The sequence below is a fragment of the Aquarana catesbeiana genome, linkage group LG05, assembly GCF_042186555.1.
Source record: "Aquarana catesbeiana isolate 2022-GZ linkage group LG05, ASM4218655v1, whole genome shotgun sequence".
NCBI lineage: Eukaryota > Metazoa > Chordata > Amphibia > Anura > Ranidae > Aquarana > Aquarana catesbeiana.
This window is the reverse complement of record NC_133328.1, coordinates 318,496,424-318,516,057: the sequence shown is the minus strand read 5'-3', so window position 1 is coordinate 318,516,057 and position 19,634 is coordinate 318,496,424. Positions and strand designations below refer to the sequence as shown.

Below are 19,634 nucleotides of genomic sequence, written 5' to 3'. Positions count from 1 at the left end.
CTATCAAAAAGTTTTTCCCAGTGCTAAACCTTTCATCCAATTTCTAAACCTGTAAATTTCAAATGCCAATATAAAGAAATAGTAGTAGTAAAAACTCACACTTTTGGGTTTAACCAATCATTTTTTTGTACAATTCTCTTTTAAGGGGTGTGGCAGGGGGTGTGACCTATGCCTACATACTTTTGCTAATAGGTGTCCCTCATTCCAACCTCAAAAAGTTGGGAGGTGTGATATTTGTATTAACATTGGTACATTTATTATATTTTTTGGAAAAGGTGGAATATGCCTTTAAAATGCCATTTAGTGATTTTTTTTTTTCTCTTAACATTAGGATTAAGGATGAGCTCCGGTGTGTTCGCACATTCCACGTGCAGAGCCCGCCAGGAAGTCGGCACGGCGCTGCGCTAATCACAGGCAGTGAGACATTTTCCCGATGTGTGGCTGCAGAGATCAGGAAATGTCTCACTGTGTGTGATTAGCGCAGCGCTGTGCCGACTTCCCGGCGGGTACTGCATGTGGGCTGTGCGAACACGCCGGAGCTAATCCTTAATTAAGGATTTCGATACTAAAAACCATGTATCCTTAGATGGAGAAAATAAAAACATGCAAAAAGAAAGTTCAATGAGTCAGAGGTGAGCAAATTCAGCACTGCAGCGAAACTACAAATCCCATGAAGCATTGCAAGACTCTGATAACCACAGGTATGACGCCCAGTAGGAGAGGCATTATGGGATTTGTAGTTTCATCACAGCCAGGGTGCTTGCCTATCCCTGCAATAGTTTTTTTAGCATTACAAGCAATTGTCACACACAGTAATTACACAATGCACTCATTAATCCACTCCGTGCTACCCTTTAGAACACTCACATTCCCTGAATCAGGCAGAACTACCAGCCAGCGCACCTAGCAATGTATTTCCGGTCCCACATCACGACCAGCCAATCACCTCGCATCTCTGGGTCACAGAGCGTTAGAATGAGAAGTCGTTAGTGATTGGACACGCCTACGGTACCTGGCGCAGTGATTGGTTACCGGCAAGAGTGGCAGTGATTGGTTCCCAGTGACAGCCTGGACAAGCTGATGGACCGGGGAAGTGTACCGGAGAGTTACAGAACTTCCGGTACGGAGATCCGTGCTTCCAGTGAGGGATCGCATGTCTGCAGGTATTGCATGGAACTAGGTTACTGCGATAGACGTGGCTTTACGTGGACATGTTGTCGTGCCATCTGTGTCCTGTACTGTGTGCCCCTCCAGAGTGACCCCCTCATCGTTCTATCGGGCTGTGATTGTAGCCAGGCGCTGAGGACGAATCTGCAGTGATCAGAGCAGGCTTTGTGTATCCCCACACCTCTCCCAGTGTGATCACAGCTACAACAGAGCTGTGTGCTGGGGATTGTCTGATCCTCATTACAGCCTAGATCCAGGCAACCCTGGGGGGGTGGAGCTCTACCTGATCACCATGGGAAAGGGTAAGAATCACCAGGGTGCAGTGCAACCTAGCAAGGCCATAATAAGGGAGGAAGGTTCAGTGCCAGAGTCATGCAGAGTGTAGGGGTCAGGGGTAATTAACGCAGAGTGCAGGAGTAAATAACATTTAGAGTACAGGGATTAGTAGTACATAACGCATAGTGCAGGGGTTAGTAGTAACTGCACAAACAACGCAGAGGTCAGTAATAGCGGCACAGGTAATGCAGAGTGGGGGGGGGGGGCTCAATAGTAACGGCAGATTTCAGGGGCCAGGAGTAAGTAACACAGAGCGCAGGTATACATACAGGGTGGTTAGTAAGGCAGGGTTCAGGAGTAAGTACCACAGAGTGCTAGGGGCTCTGGAGTGAGCACCACAGAGTGCTAGGGGCTCTGGAGTGAGCACCACAAAGTGCTAGGGCGTCTGGAGTAGAGATGGCTCGGGCGTGTTCGAAATCCCACGTGCCTCGATCCCACCAGGAAACCAACACTGCACACGGATAATCACAAGCAGTGAGACATTTCCAGATCTATGAAGCTGCAAACAGAGAAATGTCTCACTGCCTGTAGTTAGCTCTGTGCAGTGTCTGCTTCCTGCGGAATCGGGAACATGGGATTTCAAACACGCCCAAGCCCATCTCTAGCCAGGAGTAAGTACTGCAGCGTGTAGGGGTCAGCATTACATAACACAGTGTGCAGGTGTCAGTCTTACGTAATGCAGTGTGCATGCACAACACACTGAATGCAGGGGCAGTAGTATGTAATACAGTGCAGCAAGTAGTAAACATCTGTTTCAGAGTGCAAAAGTAGTGCAGGGATCAATAGCAAAAAAACACAGTTCAGGAGCAAGTAACACTGGGTGCAGGGGTCAGTGGCCAGTAACACATAGTACAGGGTCCAGGACTAAGTAAGAGAGTGCATGGGTCAGTAGAAAGCAGATTGCAGCAGTCGTGTACATAATTTAAAGTGCAGGGGTCAGTAGTAAGTAAAGCAAATTGCGGGAGTCAGTTGTACATAATTTAGAGTGCTGGGGACAGCAATACATATCGCAGAGTGTAGAAGTGAGTAGACTAGTACATAACACACATCCCCTCCTACATGCAGAAATATCCCCCTTCCAGTACAAACATCTACCCCCCCCCCCCCCCCCCCCCATAAACTAAAATTGCCTACAGCACAACTATAGTAAAATATACTTGCTTGGCCTCAGATGCTGTGCCACCTGGCAGAGTGAAGGAAACACCCCCCCCCATGCCCTATGACACTTTAGACCCAAGGAGGAGTCTAGGACTTCCCTCCGCTCTGCAGTGCTTATTACTCTTATGTGGTATGAAAATCAGTGGGCAGGGTTAGTAGCTGGTGGTGCAATGGGGTCTTGATCATAAGGCTGCACTTGACCAGTGGCTGACACCCGGGTTAAAACCTCTAACAGGTTTCCTCCTGTGACCACATTGGGGAGAATTTCCCTCACTGTTGATGACACCTATGCCAAAATGGTGCAGTTGTCACAGCACGCAAAGACCTAACAATAAAAACATTGTCGGAAGTTGAAACCCTTCTCTAATTCACTAAAAATGGCATTTTATCTGTTTCCCCCCATGAAATCCTGGCAGGAAGTGAAGGGAAATCTTCCCAACTAAACACCACTTTAAAGACATGACAGAGGCTCTAACCTTATCCAGGTTGGATTATCTTAGGTTGATTTCATTTGTTAATAATGCCATGTGACAATCTTGTTGTCCCCTTTGCCTGTAAGGAGCAGTGCCTCATATAATAGATCATAATGGCTATGTATGTCAGTCACTGATGGTGCGGCATAGATAAGAGCAGTTTCTAACACTTTACATTTTGTGCAAACTAACATGAAACTAAAAATCTGAAAACTGACACAAAACATACATTTTATACGGCTAAAGACTAAGGATGAGCTGCGGCGTGTTCACACACTCCACATGCAGAGCCCGCCAGGAAGTCGGCACGGCGCTGCGCTAATCACAGGCAATGAGGCGTTTACCTGATGTGCGGCTGCAGAGATCGGGAAATGTCTCACTGCCTGTGATTAGCGGCACGCCGTGCCGTCTTCCTGCCGGGCTCTGCACGTGGGGGGTGCGAACATGCCGGAGCTCATCCATACTAAAGAACATTCAGCTTCCATACCAATTTGTGGTAATGCTTTAGAGTTCAGTGTCTTAGTATAATCGCATACAGTCTTGGCTCCTTCTCTAACATTAAGCTAATGTACAGTGCATCAGCCATATATTACAATCCATCTTGTTGTTTGACAGTATCATTAAAGTGGACCTATCCTTAAAATTCACACTGACATAAATCAGTGGAAAACGCGTCAGTGTTATCAGATTATAGCTCTGAGTAAAAATCTACCTGTTACATTCCATGAGGAAGAAACACTGCGGCTCCCAAGCCAGGGAGTCTAGGCAGAATAGATTATAAAATTAAACAATCAGCGCCACAAGTAACAAATATTGTGATGTTTAAATAAGATAACCTAATAATAAACGTGCACAGCTGCTAAACATTCCATGTGGTACACCACACTAATATCAAAATGGATAGTAAATAAATAAATGTAGCGCTATGTGTAAAATTATAAATATAAAGTGCAAATCTCTAAAATAAATAAATCCTACATATAAATGAATAGCCCAAAAAATGAAGAAATAAAACATGAAAAACTCTTCTTGTAATCAGTGTATCCACACAATTCCACCACAGTGATTGTTCATCCTCAAAAGGAGTGCACACCACCACCAGTAAAAATGCGCGCTCACCTCCCAGATGAGTCAAAACTCATATGCGGATCTCCCCACGAGCTCTTTGCTCTCACTTCCTCTTCTCAATCAATGGTGAGTAATCCAGATGGCTCTTTTCTTAATGGTAACTCAGCTCATTAATATCCAAAGAAATTAATCACCTCCCAGCTTGGCTCAAGATTCCATGAGTTCAGGACATGTAAATAATAAGTATAGAGACCATAGTGTTCTCCGTATACAAATTTATTCAAAGCCCCCAAATACACAAGTTGCACTTACAAAATAAAAACTTTAAAATCACATAAAAACCTCCAGAGTAGCACCACCATGTCCACATACACAGTGCCTGACTGGACGTGACTATCAGCTCCTCCCTTCTAGACGCGTATCGGCCAATCAGAGGCCTTCCTCAGTAGATCTACTTGTCTATTTGGGGGCTTTGAATAAATTTGTATACGGAGAACACTATGGTCTCTATACTTAATATTTACATGTCCTGAACTCATGGAATCTTGAGCCAAGCTGGGAGATGATCCGTTTCTTTGGATATTAATGAGCTGAGTTACCATTAAGAAAAGAGCCATCTGGATTACCCACCATTGATTGGGAAGAGGAAGTGAGAGCAAAGAGCTTGTGGGGACATCTGCATATGAGTTTTGACTCATCTGGGAGGTGAGCGCGCATTTTTACTGGTGGTGGTGTGCACTCCTTTTGAGGACGAACAATCACTGTGGTGGAATTGTGTGGATACACTGATTACAAGAAGAGTTTTTCATGTTTTATTTCTTAATTTTTTCATTTTATGGACTATTTATATGTAGGATTTATTTATTTTAGAGATTTTTCACTTTATATTTATAATTTTACCCATAGCGCTACGGGTCGGTTCACACTGAGGCAGCACGACTTACAGCGCGACTGCCTCAGGCGACCCAGGACACGACTCAGCGGTGACTTGCAAAACAACTTCTGTATAGAAGTCAATGCAAGTCGCCCCCAAGGTTGTACAGGAACCTTTTTCTAAGTCGGAGCGACTTGCGTCCCTCCGATTAGAACGGTTCCATTGCAGAGAACGTGACGCTGCTTGTCAGGCGACTACATGGCCTGACAAGTCGTCCCAGTGTGAACCGAGGCTACATTTATTATTTACTATCCTAGGCAGAATAGATAACATGGCTATGGGCTTCACTAATTCAATGGTGTGTATACTTAGAACCTTTTTTTTTTTTTTTTTGGATTTTGATTGCAGTAAAGAGTCAACAACTCTAACAGATTATTTTTGTTGTCTGTGTGAGAGATTTTTCTGCCATTTCCTGTTTTAGAGAGACAACAGGAAGTAAAAGAAGTTTCCATCTCCTTCCGCCTGCCTCCTCCATTCATAGAACTGGTAGTATTCTTACCCAGAATGCAAAGCGTTCTGTGAAAATGGAATGAACAGATGAATGGCAAGATTTGCCACCTCCAAACATGGAACATTGTGCATTCTAGGAGAGAAATACTACAAGTTTTATGAATGGAGGAGGCAGATGGAAGGGTGGGCAACATTTTTACACTTGCAGCGGCTCATGTAACCCCTGCAGTGCCGGAAGGCCCGCCTTGTGGAAAGACCCCGGTGGCAGTGGGGAAAAGATTTCTACAGTTTGCAGCTATATATAAATATTAAGCCCCCGGTTTCAAAAAGTTGGGATGCTGTGTAACATCTACATCCCATATTTTATCCACAATAGCAAATAGAAAACATATCAAATGTTTAAACTGAGAAAATGTAGCATTTGAAGAAAAAAAAATAAGGTCATTCTGTAAAAGTCTGGGAAATGACGAAACCAGTTTTTAGAGTTGTGGGAGAGTAATGTTGTCCCATCCTTGCCTGTTATAGGATTCTAACTGCTCAACAGTCCTGGGTCTTTGTTGTATTTATCATTTCAAGATGCATCAACTATTTTCAATTGGTGAAAGGTCTGGACAGCAGGCAGGCCAATTAAGCACCCAGGCTCTTCTACTACGAAGCCATGCTGTTGTCATAGATGCAGTATGCAGTTTAGCATTGTTCTGCTGAAATATACACCTTCCCTGAAAAAGACCTCTGGACGTGTGCTGAGATTTCTCCAGATTCTCTGAATCTTTTGATATGTACTGTAGATGATGATATATTTAAAGTCTTTGCAGTTTTACATTGTTCTGAAATTGTTTGTCAATTTAAAGACTTAGCTTTTCACAGATTGGTGAACCTCTGCCGATCTTTACTTCTGAGACGCTGACTCTCAAAGATGCTTTTTTTATACCCAATCATCTTATTGACCTGTTGCCAATTAATCAAATTAGTTGCAGAACATTCTTCCAGCTCTTCCTTGTTAGTACGACTTATTTTGTTTAGGTTGTTGTTACCCTGTCCCAACTTTTTTTTTTTTAAGATGTGTTGCTGCCATCAATTACAAAATGACCTTATTTTTTTCTTCAAATGGTACATCTTCTCAGTTTAAAACATTTGATATGTTTTTTCTTCTTTTTTTTTTTTTCTGTGAATAAAATATGGGTTTATGAGATTTTCAAATCATTGCATTATGTGCCTATGGAGATATACATAGTCTCAACATTTTTGGAATCTGGGTCGTGTGTGTAATATGTATATACAGTATCTCACAAAAGTGAGTACATTCCTCACATTTTTGTAAAAATTATATCTTTTCATGTGACAACACTGAAGAAATGACACTTTTGCTACAATTTAAAGTAGTGAGTTTACAGCTTGTATAATCTGATGATCTGAAAAAAGAATTGTTGCTCTACATAAAGATGGCCTAGGCTATAAGAAGATTACCAAGACCCTGAAACTGAGCTGCAGCACAGTGGCCAAGACCATCCAGCAGTTTAACTACTTAAGGCCCCGAAGTATTTTGACCAGGCCATTTTTTTGCGATATGGCACTGCGTCGCTTTAACTAAAAATTGCGTGGTCAGGCGATGCTGTACCCAAACAAAATTGACGTTCTTTTTTACCCCACAAATAAAGCTTTCTTTTGGTGGTAATTGTTTACCTCTGCGATTTTTATCTCTTGCGCTATAAACAAACAAGTAGCGACAATTTATTTTTTTTTTTTTTAACTTTTGCTATAATACATGGCCAAAAAAAATATAAAAAAAACAAATTTCTTCATCAGTTTAGGCCGTTATATATTCTTCTACATATTTTTGGTAAAACAAAAATTGCAGTAGGCATATATTGATTGGTTTGCGCAAAAGTTATAGCGTCTACAAACTATGGGATAGATTTAGGGACTTTTTTTTGTTTTTACTAGTAATGTCGGTGATCGGTGATTTTTAGCGGGACTGCGACATTATGGCGGACAAATCTGACCCCAAATTACACTTTTTGGTGTCCAGAGACATTATTACATTGATCATTGCCATAAAAATGCACTGATCAATGTAAAAATGACACTGGCAGGGAAGGGGGTTAACACTCGTTAGTGTTTCAAGGTCTCAGGTGTGAGTGGGGAACAGGTGTGTTAAATTTGGTGTTATTGCTCTCTTAGCCCCGGTTCAAACAGGGGCAGCAAGACTTGCAGGTCGCCTCACCGAGGCGATCTGCACACGACTTCCACGGCGACTTGCAAAACGACTTCTGTATAGAAGTCTATGCAAGTCGCCCCCAAAGTAGTACAGGAACCTTTTTCTAAGTCGGAGCGACTTGCGTCGCTCCTATTAGAACGGTTCCATTGTACAGAACGGGAGGCGACTTGTCAGGTGGCTAGGTCGCCTGACAAGTCGCCCCTGTGTGAACCGGCTCTTACTCTCATACTGGTCACTGGAAGTTCAACGTGGCACCTCATGCGAAAGAATTCTCTGAGTATCTAAAAAAAATGTTGCTCTACATAGCCTAAAAGAAGTTTGCCAAGACCATGAAACTGAGCTGCAGCACGGTGGCCAAGACCATACAGCGGTTGAACAGAACAGGTTCCACTCAGAACAGGCCTCGCCATGGTCGACCAAAGAAGTTAAGTGCACATGCTCAGAGTCATATGCAGAGGTTATCTTTGTGAAATAGACGTATGAGTGCTGCCAGCATTGCTGCAGAGGTTGAAGGGGTGGGGGATCACCCTGTCAGTGCTCAGACTATACGCCGCACATTGCATCAAATTGGTCTGCATGGCTGTCATCACAGAAGGAAGCCTCTTCTAAAGATGATGCACAAGAAAGCCCCCAAACAGCTAAAGACAAGCAGATTAAGGACTATGTTTACTGGGACCATGTCCTGTGGTCTGATGAGACCAAGATAAACGTATTTGGTTCAGATGCTGTCATACGTGTATGGCGGCAACCAGATGAGGAGTACAAAGAGAAGTGTGTTTTGTCTACAGTCAAGCATGGTGGTGGGGGTGTCATGGTCTGGGGCTGCATGAGTGCTGTCGGCACTGGGGAGCTACAGTTCATTGAGGGAACCATGAATGCCAATATGTACTGTGAAATACTGAAGCAGAGCATGATCCCCTCCCTTTGGAGACTGGGCCGCAGGGCAGTATTCCAACATGATAATGACCCCAAACACACCTCCACGATGATCACTGCCTTACTAAAGAAGCTGAGGGTAAAGGTGATGCACTGGCCAAGCAGGTCTCCAGACCTAAACCCTATTGAGCATCTGTGGGGCATCCTCAAATGGAAGGTGGAGGAGCACAAGGTCTCTAACATTCACCAGCTCCGTGATGTCATCATGGAGGAGTGGAAGAGGACTCCAGTGGCAACCTGTGAAGCTCTGGTGAACTCCATGCCCAAGAGGGTTAAGGCAGTGCTGGAAAATAATGGTGGCCACATAAAATATTGACACTTTGGGCCCAATTTGGACATTTTCACTTAGGGGTGTACTCACTTTAGACATTAATGGTTGTGTGTTGAGTTATTTTGAGGGGACATTCACACCTGAGACCTTGTAACACTAACGAGTCACATGACAGAGGGGAGGGAAAATGGCTAATTGTGCCCAATTTGGGCATTTTCACTTAGGGGTGTACTCACTTTTGTTGCCAGCAGTTTAGACATTGACTGTGTGTTGAGTTATTTTGGGGAAACAGCAAATTTACACTGTTATACAAGCTGTACACTCACTACTTTACATTGTAGCAAAGTGTCATTTCTTCAGTGTTGTCACATGAAAAGATATAATAAAATATTTACAAAAATGTGAGGGGTGTACTCAGTTTTAGATACTCTATGTGTGGGTGTATATATGCTGTATATCTCAAATCTCCTAAGACAGTTTAAAAGAATACCATTCCCTTTAAGGTTACACAATAAGTCTGCCTTACCATGATTATGAGTAGTGTGTAAATCTGGAAGCTTTTACGAATCCCCACTCATACTCAGCCTTCCCCTGAAATATGTGTGCAGATTTTATGTCACAGTGTAATAGTAAATGTTTCCATTTCCACCACAGCAAGCAAGATGCAGATGTGACATCGAAAGAGGAAGTAGAATGTACACCTGAAAGTACACAACAGCTAGAACCTGAATTTCTCAACTGTGCTGTAGATGTATCATTGTTTAAAGAAACAAACACCATCGTCTCTGCAAATAACAGAAGACCTGATATAGAATATGGGTGAGTCTATCGTTTGGGATTCATGAAAATTGTGACAGCTTTGGCTACATAATGGAAATGGTTTTTACCTGTAATTAACGTGTCTTGCATTATGTTTGTTGTATGTGACACACGTGTACAATTCAATGCAGATGTGTGGGACACTAAAAAATACTGATTACTATCATCAGATAGATTTTTAAATAAATCTGATTAAGAATACATGCACTGCTTTATTGAGCATTTAGGGCTGAAGTTGATCCTATTTTTTTTTTCTTTCCCTCCAAATTACTGTGTATCAAGTTAAAGCAGAACACCAGCCAAATCTTTTTTTGGCGTTCGATTGAGAAGAAATTAGAATATCCGTAAGGTTTTTACTTTTTTTTTTTTTCAGTTTCCCTCTTCTTTTTACTTCCTGTTCAAGAGACACAACAAGAAATGAGTGGAAAATCCCACCTTTGACAGTTGTCATTTCTGTCCTGGTGACAGTGGCATGGTTCTCCACAAACCGCAGTAAAAAATAAATTAGATGGGTTCTCACCCTTCCCACTCCATTTTGACTGGAGCTCTATTTTAATATTTATTTTATTTATTACAGGTACTTGTATAGCACTGTAGGAGCTTACAGTCTATTATCCCTAACTCGCAGTCCTACACATACTAGGGCCAATTAATCTACTAGTATGTGTTTGGAGTGTGGGAGGAAACCGGAGTACCCAGAGGAAACCCACACAGGAAGAATATGCAAATGCCAGTCAGGTAGTGCCATGGTTGGGATACAAACCAGTGACCCTAGTGCTGCTAGGCAGCAGTGCTAATCACTTAGCCACTGCAATATCATTATATTTTTATTCCTAAGAGTTCCAATTTGCCTGTTGGCAAATTCACGACGGGGGACACGCACAGCAGGCTCAGGTAAGTAAACAGGGGGGCTGGGGGGGCAGTCATTTGCCAGGTGTTTTTTCACCTTAATGCATAGGATGCATTAAGGTGAAAAAACACGAACCTTTACAACCCCTTTAAGTCAGGGCTGGACAAACCCCAGGCGCCAGGTCACAATGACGACAAGAAATTTCGTCCCGGCAATTGGGCTGCCGAATGCTGCACCCCCCCCCCCCCACCCCCACCCCACCCCACCTTGCTATGTATCCTGTGCTCTGCTTGCCCATCTGCAGGTGCAGCTGGTGCCGCTGGGTAGAGGGAAGAAAGCTCTCTTCCCCTTCTTGTTGTTAACATGTAAGTGACGTGTGATGTCATTTCTGGGTCCCCGTTGACAGCCGGGAAAGAATGTAATGCAGTGCGATTTGCATTACATTCTGCGGAGCACATGGGAAACATGCAGGGTCTTTTAAACCTTGCATGTCTCATTAAAGAGAACCTGTCAGCTAAAGAATCATCTCGTAGGGGACTTTTTGTTCTCCATGGAGAAAATAAAAAAAAAGTTTTTTTTCTTAATTGTAAAAAATTTAAGTTACACCCAAGCACATAAAATCCCGCCCCCTCACCCACACATATACGCGCACACACAAACGGGCAAATGAATGCGGCGGGAGGCCTATACCTAAAAACGTTGATTGCGATATATGTTTCATATCACCACGCACACCGGAATGAGAGCAATAATTCTAACACCATGCCTCCTTCCGAACACTAGCGTCACCTATGGAAGATATAGGCTACTGAAGTTCGTCACCATTTCATGAGCGCATGCAGATTTAAGGTTTGACATGTTGGGTATCTTTTTACTGGGTACAACCTCGGCTTTTATATCTTACAAAAAAATTGGGTAATTTTTTTTGCGTTTTTGTGCCTCCTAAAATTTTACTTTTAATATGTTTTTTACTAACATTTACTGTTTCCTAGATGTTTGCGGTAATATCAAGTGACTTCAAAAAATTGGTACTACCTCTATTTTATTCTCTAGGGTGCCTACTTTCAGAAAATATATCATTTGTGGGGGTTTTATGTAATCTTCAGGCCTAAAATGATTTTTTTAAAGTTTAAAAAAAACTGATGTGACTGTGAAATTGTTAAAGGATAAGTTTACCTTTTGGGAGCATGTTCCATGTTCCACTCGTAAGCTTTGTTACTTAAAAAAAAAAAATTTGGCTCTTAACTTTTTTTTAGCTGGCTCCTAGTTTCAATGCAAATTTGTCAAGCCCTGGATTAAGTAAAGCTACACGCTATTGTATTTGACTGAAACAAGGTTTTGCCTGCATCTTGCAATTCAAGTTCTTTCACAACTTCTTGTGTGTAGGAGTTGGAGGCATGTATTAAAGGGGTGACACCCTGGCTTTATATGTCAGAGTAGTACATGCTTACTGTGGTGTGTAGTAATCTGTATTAGCTAATCAGATGTAATCTTTCTACAGGTTCTCTGTGTAATGGGCATGTAATGTGATATTTTTTTTTTTTTTTTAATTTTAGAGGAAAATCTCAGAATCTTGACTCTGGAGAGGCTTGCACTTACCAGCATCCACAAATGATTACCTGTGATCCCCAGAATACTGCTGTTGTGGATGTTGCTGAAAAAAGGTTATCAAGCATAACGTCGCCCTTAGTTGATGAAAATGCAGATATGATGATCATTTCTGACTGCTGCAAGAGGTCCAGAATGCTTACAGAACCCCAGCCTCTCCTGATCGATGGGTAAAGCGTTTTCCTAGCTTGCTTTTGTCCACTATAAAAAATTTTAAAAAATAACACGCATACACAATATGGCCAATGGTTAGTGGATTATTGACCATTACATCCATATAAACTTGTTACAAGACATCTCACTACTAGTGAAGTTGCCCCACTCTTGCTAGTATAGCAGCCTATAATTTCCTGGGAAGACGTTTTTTGTGTGTATAAAACATATCTCTTTTCTCCTCTCTCCACACCCCCTCTATATAGATGAATAGAGGCACTCGCAGGTTTTGAAAGGAGCCACAGTCAGCTGCAACTTAAACCCTTGTAATGTATCCAACTTTTCAATGGGGCACTACCCACCTTTCTCAATGCCCGCCTATTTTTTTTGTAGTTCTTCCAAGTATCTTACCTTGTGCAGAAGCCCCGCGTACATAATAGCTCACACTAGATGTAAATCTAATTGCTAGATGTAAAACCAATATATTAACCAACCAATAATAATAATATAGTAATTACATGTTATATTCTTGAATACATATTTTACCTGCCAAAGTATTTATTTTTCCTGTTCAGTCCCTGTCAGACAGCATATCCTTAGTCTCAGCAGCACATAACTCTGTTCTACTCTGTTGTCATGCCATGCTTCCTGTCTTCCTATGCTCTGCAGAGAAGCCCAGCTGGCTTAATGTGCTGTATTTTCCACTCCCAGCCTGAGTTCTTCTTTTTTTAAAGCATACATTTTATGTATTAAGTTTTTAATACATATAAAATATAATACACAGAGGTGGGAGGTAGCCCTCCTTCAGTGTGAGTTCTGCTGGGTAAAGGTTTACAAGAGATTTGAGAGGCTTAAAGTATAACTAAAGGCAAAACGTTTCTTTTATTTTTACTTTGGATAGAGCATAAATTAATTAGAACACCTGTTGGGTTTTAATTGCTGTCTGTGCCCCTGTTGGGCTCCATTCACACATAGGCAGGCAGAATTTGACGCGTTTGTCCTGCGATAAATCGTAACGCGCAAAGATTGACGCTTCTTCTGGGCGACTGCGTTGCGGTTTATCATGGCAAAATCGAATCACGGTTGGGGTACCATTAAGATGCAATGGCATCGCAAGCATGCCCCCCATTTTGCCACAATTTGGAATCGCAGGCAGAATCGCAGCGATTTCGCCTGTTATCGCCTAAGTGTGAATGGAGCCTTAGTGCCGGTTCACACAGGGGCGACTTGTCAGGCGACCTAGTCGCCTGACAAGTCGCCTCCCATTCTATGGTTCAATGGAACCGTTCTAATAGGAGCGACGCAAGTCGCTCCGACTTAGAAAAAGGTTCCTGTACTTCTTTTGGGGTGACTTGAGGCGACTTGCATAGACTTCTATACAGAAGTCGTTTTGCAAGTCGCCGTGGATGTCGTGTGCAGGTTGCCTCGGTGAGGCGACCTGCAAGTCGTGCCGCCCCTAGTGTGAACCGAGCCTACGACCTCTTGCACACAGTACTGATATTTGAGCTTTAGCATTTCGGGACATAAATTTAAAGGTATTTGTGTTTACATATATTTGCGCGTATGCTCATAGGTGCGTACAATACTTTCCTTTATAACAAAAACTATGAAAAGTTGAAATATTTATGCGCGTATTCACACAAACTACTGACTGGGAAAGCAGATTTTTCTTCTTTAGGCTGGATTTTAGATCAGTTAAAAAAAAACTTGCTGTACTGAGATTTTTCAAGCTACAGTGTGCAAGAGGTCTTAGGGAGATTCACCCTCTTTATGCCTCCTGTTTACTTTTATCGTTTAAAAGTAAATCCCAAATTGTTGGTTGCTCCCAGAAAAGTAATAGAGGAGAAATCTTCCAATGGATACACTAGTTCTGGTGACCTGGGAGTCCCCAAGGAATTACCTTAATTTGCAGGGATTTCCTTTCACTTCCTGTTTTGTCTATGGGACAAGAAGGGAAGGCAATTCTCCCCAATGGGACACAGATGGATAGTCTGTGTCCCATTCTACTTTAATTAATTTGTAGGTTCTTACACTAGGTTCTTTTTTTTTTTTTAAAAGATGCTTGAATATTTTTTTTTTTTCCCCGAATAAAAACTTTTATGTATTAGTTGATATTGAAAATATTGGCTTGAAGTTTTATGTTAATGAGGAAAATGAATGTCCTATTTTGTGAGTCATGATGATTTGTGTAATGGGTAGGGCCGATTAATAATATAGACAGAGTGAATTTACAGAGTAGATCAAAGCACCATAATGAAAGATTGGGCGTTGTTAGCATAACATTCTTGGATAGCACTGAATTGTTTTTAAGTGTAATATGTGTAGCATTTGTTTTGCAGAAGGATTGCTTATATGAATTAGATTTAAAACACCATAATCCGAAATATTAAAACTACAGTATAAACTTTTGACAAGCAGTGTGTGTTGGCCTTGGTGTCATTGTTCAGATGGAATTAGAATGTTCTTGATGATGCCATCTCTATTACATAGGGATGCATGTCATTACCACTTGGGTATCGATTCCATTCACATATTGTGACAATGCATATTTGTTGGGTGTTTGTATTGTGAATGGTTTTACACTAATAATCTTCCAAAGAGCATGTAAAATGTATGCAGACTGGCTTGTTGTAAAAGAATGAATGTTGTAAATGTAAAGGAATGACTGGTGCTCAGTCATGGTGGAACAGGAAGGGGCCATCCCCAAACCGCTCCCACAAAGTTGGGAGCGTGAAATTGTCCAAAATGTCTTGGTATGCTGACACTTTAAGAGTTCCCTTCACTGGAACTAAGGGGCCAAGCCCAACCCCTGAAAAACAACCCCACACCATAATCCCCCTTCCACCAAATGATTTGGACCAGTGCACAAAGCAAGGTCCATAAAGACATGAATGAGTTTGGGGTGGAGGAAGTTGACTGGCCTGCACAGATTTCTGACCTCAACCTGATAGAACACCTTTGGGATGAAGTAGAGCGGAGACTGCGAGTGAAGCTGTTGCGTCCACATCAGTGTCTGACCTCATAAATGCGCTTCTGGAAGAATGGTCAAACATTCCCATAGACACACTCCTAAAGCTTGTGGACAGCCTTCCCAGAAGAGTTGAAGCTGTTATAGCTGCAAAGGGTGGGCCAACTGAACTCAATACTGAACCCTACATACTAAGACTGGGATGCCATTAAAGGTCATGTGTGCGTAAAGGCAGGCATCCCAATACTTTTGATAATCTAGTGTAAATGTGTGTGTATCTCATTTCTCACGTTTTTGTAAATATTTTATCATATCTTTTCATGTGACAACACTGAAGAAATGACACTTTTCTACAATGTAAAGTAGTGAGTGTAGAGCTTGTATAACAGTGTAAATTTGCTGTCCCCTCAAAATAACTCAACACACAGCCATTAATGTCTAAACTGCTGGCCACAAAAGTGAGTACACCCCTAAGTGATGTCCAAATTGGGCCTAAAGTATCAAGACCTTGTAACACTGAGTCACATGACACTGGGGAGGGAAAATGGTTAATTGCCCCCAATTTAGACATTTTCACTTAGGGGTGTGTACTCACTTTTGTTACCAGTGGTTTAGACATTAATGGCTGTGTATTGAGTTATTGTGAGTGGACAGCAAATTTACACTGTTATACAAGCTGTACACTCACTACTTTACATTATAGTAAAGTGTCATTTCATTCTCTCTCTCTCTCTCTCTCTCTCTCTCTCTCTCTCTCTCTCTCTCTCTCTCTCTCTCTCTCTCTCTCTCTCTCTCTCTCTCTCTCTCTCTCTCTCTCTCTCTCTCTCTCTCTCTCTCTCTCTCTCTCTCTCTCTCTCTCTCTCTCTCTCTCTCTCTCTCTCTCTCTCTCTTCCCCCCCCCTTCCTTACATTTTTGTAAATATTTTATTCTATCTTTTCATGTGACAACACTGAAGAAATGACACTTTGCTACAATGTAAAGTAGTGAGTGTACAGCTTGTATAACAGTGTAAATTTGCTGTCCCCTCACAATAACTCCACACACAGCCATTCATGTCTAAACCTTAAACCACTGTCAACAAAAGTGAGTACACCCCTAAGTGAAAATGTCCAAATTGGGCCCAAAGTATGAATATTTTGTGTGGCCATCATTATTTTGCAGCACTGCCTTAAGCCTCTTGGGCATGGAGTTCACCAGAGCTTCACAGGTTGCCACTGGAGTCCTCTTCCACTCCTCCATGGCTAAGCTGGTGGGTGTTGGAGACCTTGCACTCCACCTTCCGTTTGAGGATGCCCCATAGATGCTCAATAGGTTTTAGGTCTGGAGACATGCTTGGTCATTCCATCCCCTTTACCCTCAGCTTCTTTAGCAAGGCAGTGGTCGTCTTGGAGGTGTTTGGGGTCGTTATCATGTTGGAATACTGCCCTGTGGCCCAGTCTCTGAAGAGAGGGGATCATGCTCTGCTTCAGTATGTCACAGTACATGTTGTCAATCATTGTTCCTCAATGAACTGTAACTCTTCAGTGCCCGCAGCACTCATGCAGCCCCAGACCATGACACTCCCCACCACCATGCTTGACTGTAGACAAAACACACTTGTCTTTGTACTCCTCACCTGGTTACCGCTACACACGCTTGACACCATCTGAACCAAACAAGTTTATCTCATCAGACCACAGGACATGGTTCCAGTATTCCATGTCCTTGGTCTGCTTATCTTCAGCAAACTGTTTGTGGGCTTTCTTGTGCATCATGCTGGCAGCACTCATACGTCTGTTTCCCAAAGACAACCTCTGAATATGACACTGAGCATCTTTTTTGCTCAACCATGGCGAGGCCTGATCTGTGTGGAACCTGTCCTGTTAAACCGCTGTATGGTCTTAGCCACTGTGCTTCAGCTCATTATCAGGGTCTTGGCAATCTTATAGCCTTCCCTTGTACATGCAGAGAAACCTTGTATTCATTGAAAATGCTCACAGCAATCCTTTGGACTTAGTATACCAAGAATTATAGGTAACTAAGCCATACCCAGCAAACGGTAAAGAAAAAAATTCCTATTCAGCTTTAAGCAGTCTTCTTCCCTTTTTATTTATTTATTTTTTTTCCATGAGTAAATAACTGGTTTACCTGTTGTTGTCATTGTTGTTGTTCCATATCTACATAGAGTCCCATTTTAGTTATTTTTTGCCCAAGTTTTGGGTTAAATGATGAAAAGTAAAAAGTGGTACTCCTAGTAATTAGATTTTCTGTTTTTGATTTGTAAGGTCGGTTCTATAACCATCAACCTGACTATATAAATCTATCACTAATTTCACCACCTAAATAAATGTTGTAATTTTTTTTTAAAGGACATGAAAGGATTTCATTTGGTACACTGTTTTGTTTACAGTATATCATTTTATTTGTATTAGACAATAGTATGGCATTAAATAGTGACACGCCACCATCTTCAGGCTGCAGGTCTCTGCAACCTGAAAGCATTTTTTCTTAATGAAGCCTTCATATGTGAGATAATGATCACTTTTTTGGGAACCTCTCTAATTATTCTAGATCAGTGGTTGCCAACTTTTCGGACCTCACAGATCACTAAACTCACAATTTTGAATCCCGTGGACCACTAACATGAATTTTAAATGCCTTATACACTGAATACTCCGGCTCTTTGCCGCCCTCCCCCTGGATCACACTGCTGCCTTATACACACAATGCTTTGGCTCTCTGACCCCCAGCGCATGATCAGAAGCAATAAACAACAAGAAAAAGCCTTTGTCGTACGAGAATTTTCGTACGAATTTTCATTCATCGGTGCCGATTTGCTGTGAAACAACGAGGAAAATCAGACGATCATTCGCCCGCTGTTCTCTTTTAGTGTGTGCACCACATAAGAGTATACACGAAAGTTACTTTTGCACACTATTTAATTTTAACTGCTGGAGTAGGGTTACAAGCAGATTTCTTTTAATACCAAATAACAGATGTGAGCTTAGTCCTCCAGGATCACAACAAGCTTGTGAACTATTTAACAGTGGACACTAAGGGATCAGCAACCGGGATTAACTAGAATAGTGTGTATGGGTCTAGGTTGTCAGCCTTTGTTTTAATCATACAATTGATCTTGGTATAAAGTACCATAAAAATATAGGTATTCTACAAGTAACGTGGCGTTTTTTTATTTGTACACATAATAAATTCCAGTATGTCCTGTCTTTTTTTTTTTTTTTTTCTCTTCTATTCCTGTTTAGAGATAGACCTGTGAGGAATGCTGGTTCAGTATGTGAGCCGCAGCCAGTGACAGATGTCTCACCCCTATCCAATAAGTTTGAAGACTCCAAAGCAGACAGTGGAGAAGAAAATGAAGATGTACAGGCATCAAGTCCTTTGTCAAAGAAACCGGAAAATTATATCCCAGAGCTTTTAGGTCAAAATGTTCAAGATGGGACCAGCACTTTTCAAACTACTGAAACGACTTTAGAAAGCAAGGATGGGCCAGTTCAGCCATGTACCTTAGGAAAAAACGTTATGTCTCTGGAAATGTGAGTATTCGGACTTTAATTTGATTCACCAGATGCAGTCATTAGATTGTCAGTGGAACTTTTACAAACACTGTGGGTGTAGTTTGAGAATAGGGGAGAGGCAGATCACTGATAACGAAGCAGTTCTCCCTTATTCTCTCTGATTATGTCTGTAACAAATATTTTAATATCATTAATAACATATTCTGTTACCATTAGGCTGTGTAAACTCTCTTTATTTGAAGCATTTATTGCAAACGCCCCACTCCACCCCCTGCTAGTCTTTTACTTACCTGTACCCTGTGCAGCGAGATGTTGACAGTGTAGCCTGGGTCTGCACTGTGCAAAGTCCTGTTGAAATCTTGTCCACTGGGCTTGGCAATGTGGGTCCGTACTTCATGCTCTAGTTTTGTACAAACTCACTGTAAAGTTGAAGAGTGTGGCACATGGACTCAGCACAGAAGATTGAAAATTGCAAGAAACTGTCTAGAATAGAAAAGGCTACACAGCCTAGACATGACTGGCACGGTTATAGGTGACTATAAAGCCTCGTACACACGGTACGATTGTTGGCCAAATGAGAGTCTGATTTTTGTGAAAAGGGCGTGTGCCAGGATCTTGTCTTGCATACTAACGGTACACAATTGTCGTGCAACAAACACAAACTTAGTGACGTACTACGAGGAATTTCAGCTCTTGAGCGCCACCCTTTG

General features: G+C 41.9%; 1 protein-coding gene across 2 annotated transcripts in view; it reads left to right on the top strand.

Moving 5' to 3' along the window:
* The first annotated feature begins 1,007 nt into the window (after positions 1-1,007).
* The window catches only part of OTULIN (OTU deubiquitinase with linear linkage specificity), a 99,694-nt gene continuing 81,067 nt past the window's right edge, over positions 1,008-19,634 (top strand). For both annotated transcript variants that reach the window (XM_073630861.1, XM_073630860.1), the window contains exons 1-4: positions 1,008-1,163; positions 9,666-9,830; positions 12,237-12,458; positions 18,652-18,942. In XM_073630861.1, coding sequence (XP_073486962.1) covers positions 1,081-1,163; positions 9,666-9,830; positions 12,237-12,458; positions 18,652-18,942 — 761 coding nt within the window. In that variant the 5' untranslated portion in view covers positions 1,008-1,080. The remainder of the gene's footprint in view (positions 1,164-9,665; positions 9,831-12,236; positions 12,459-18,651; positions 18,943-19,634) is intronic.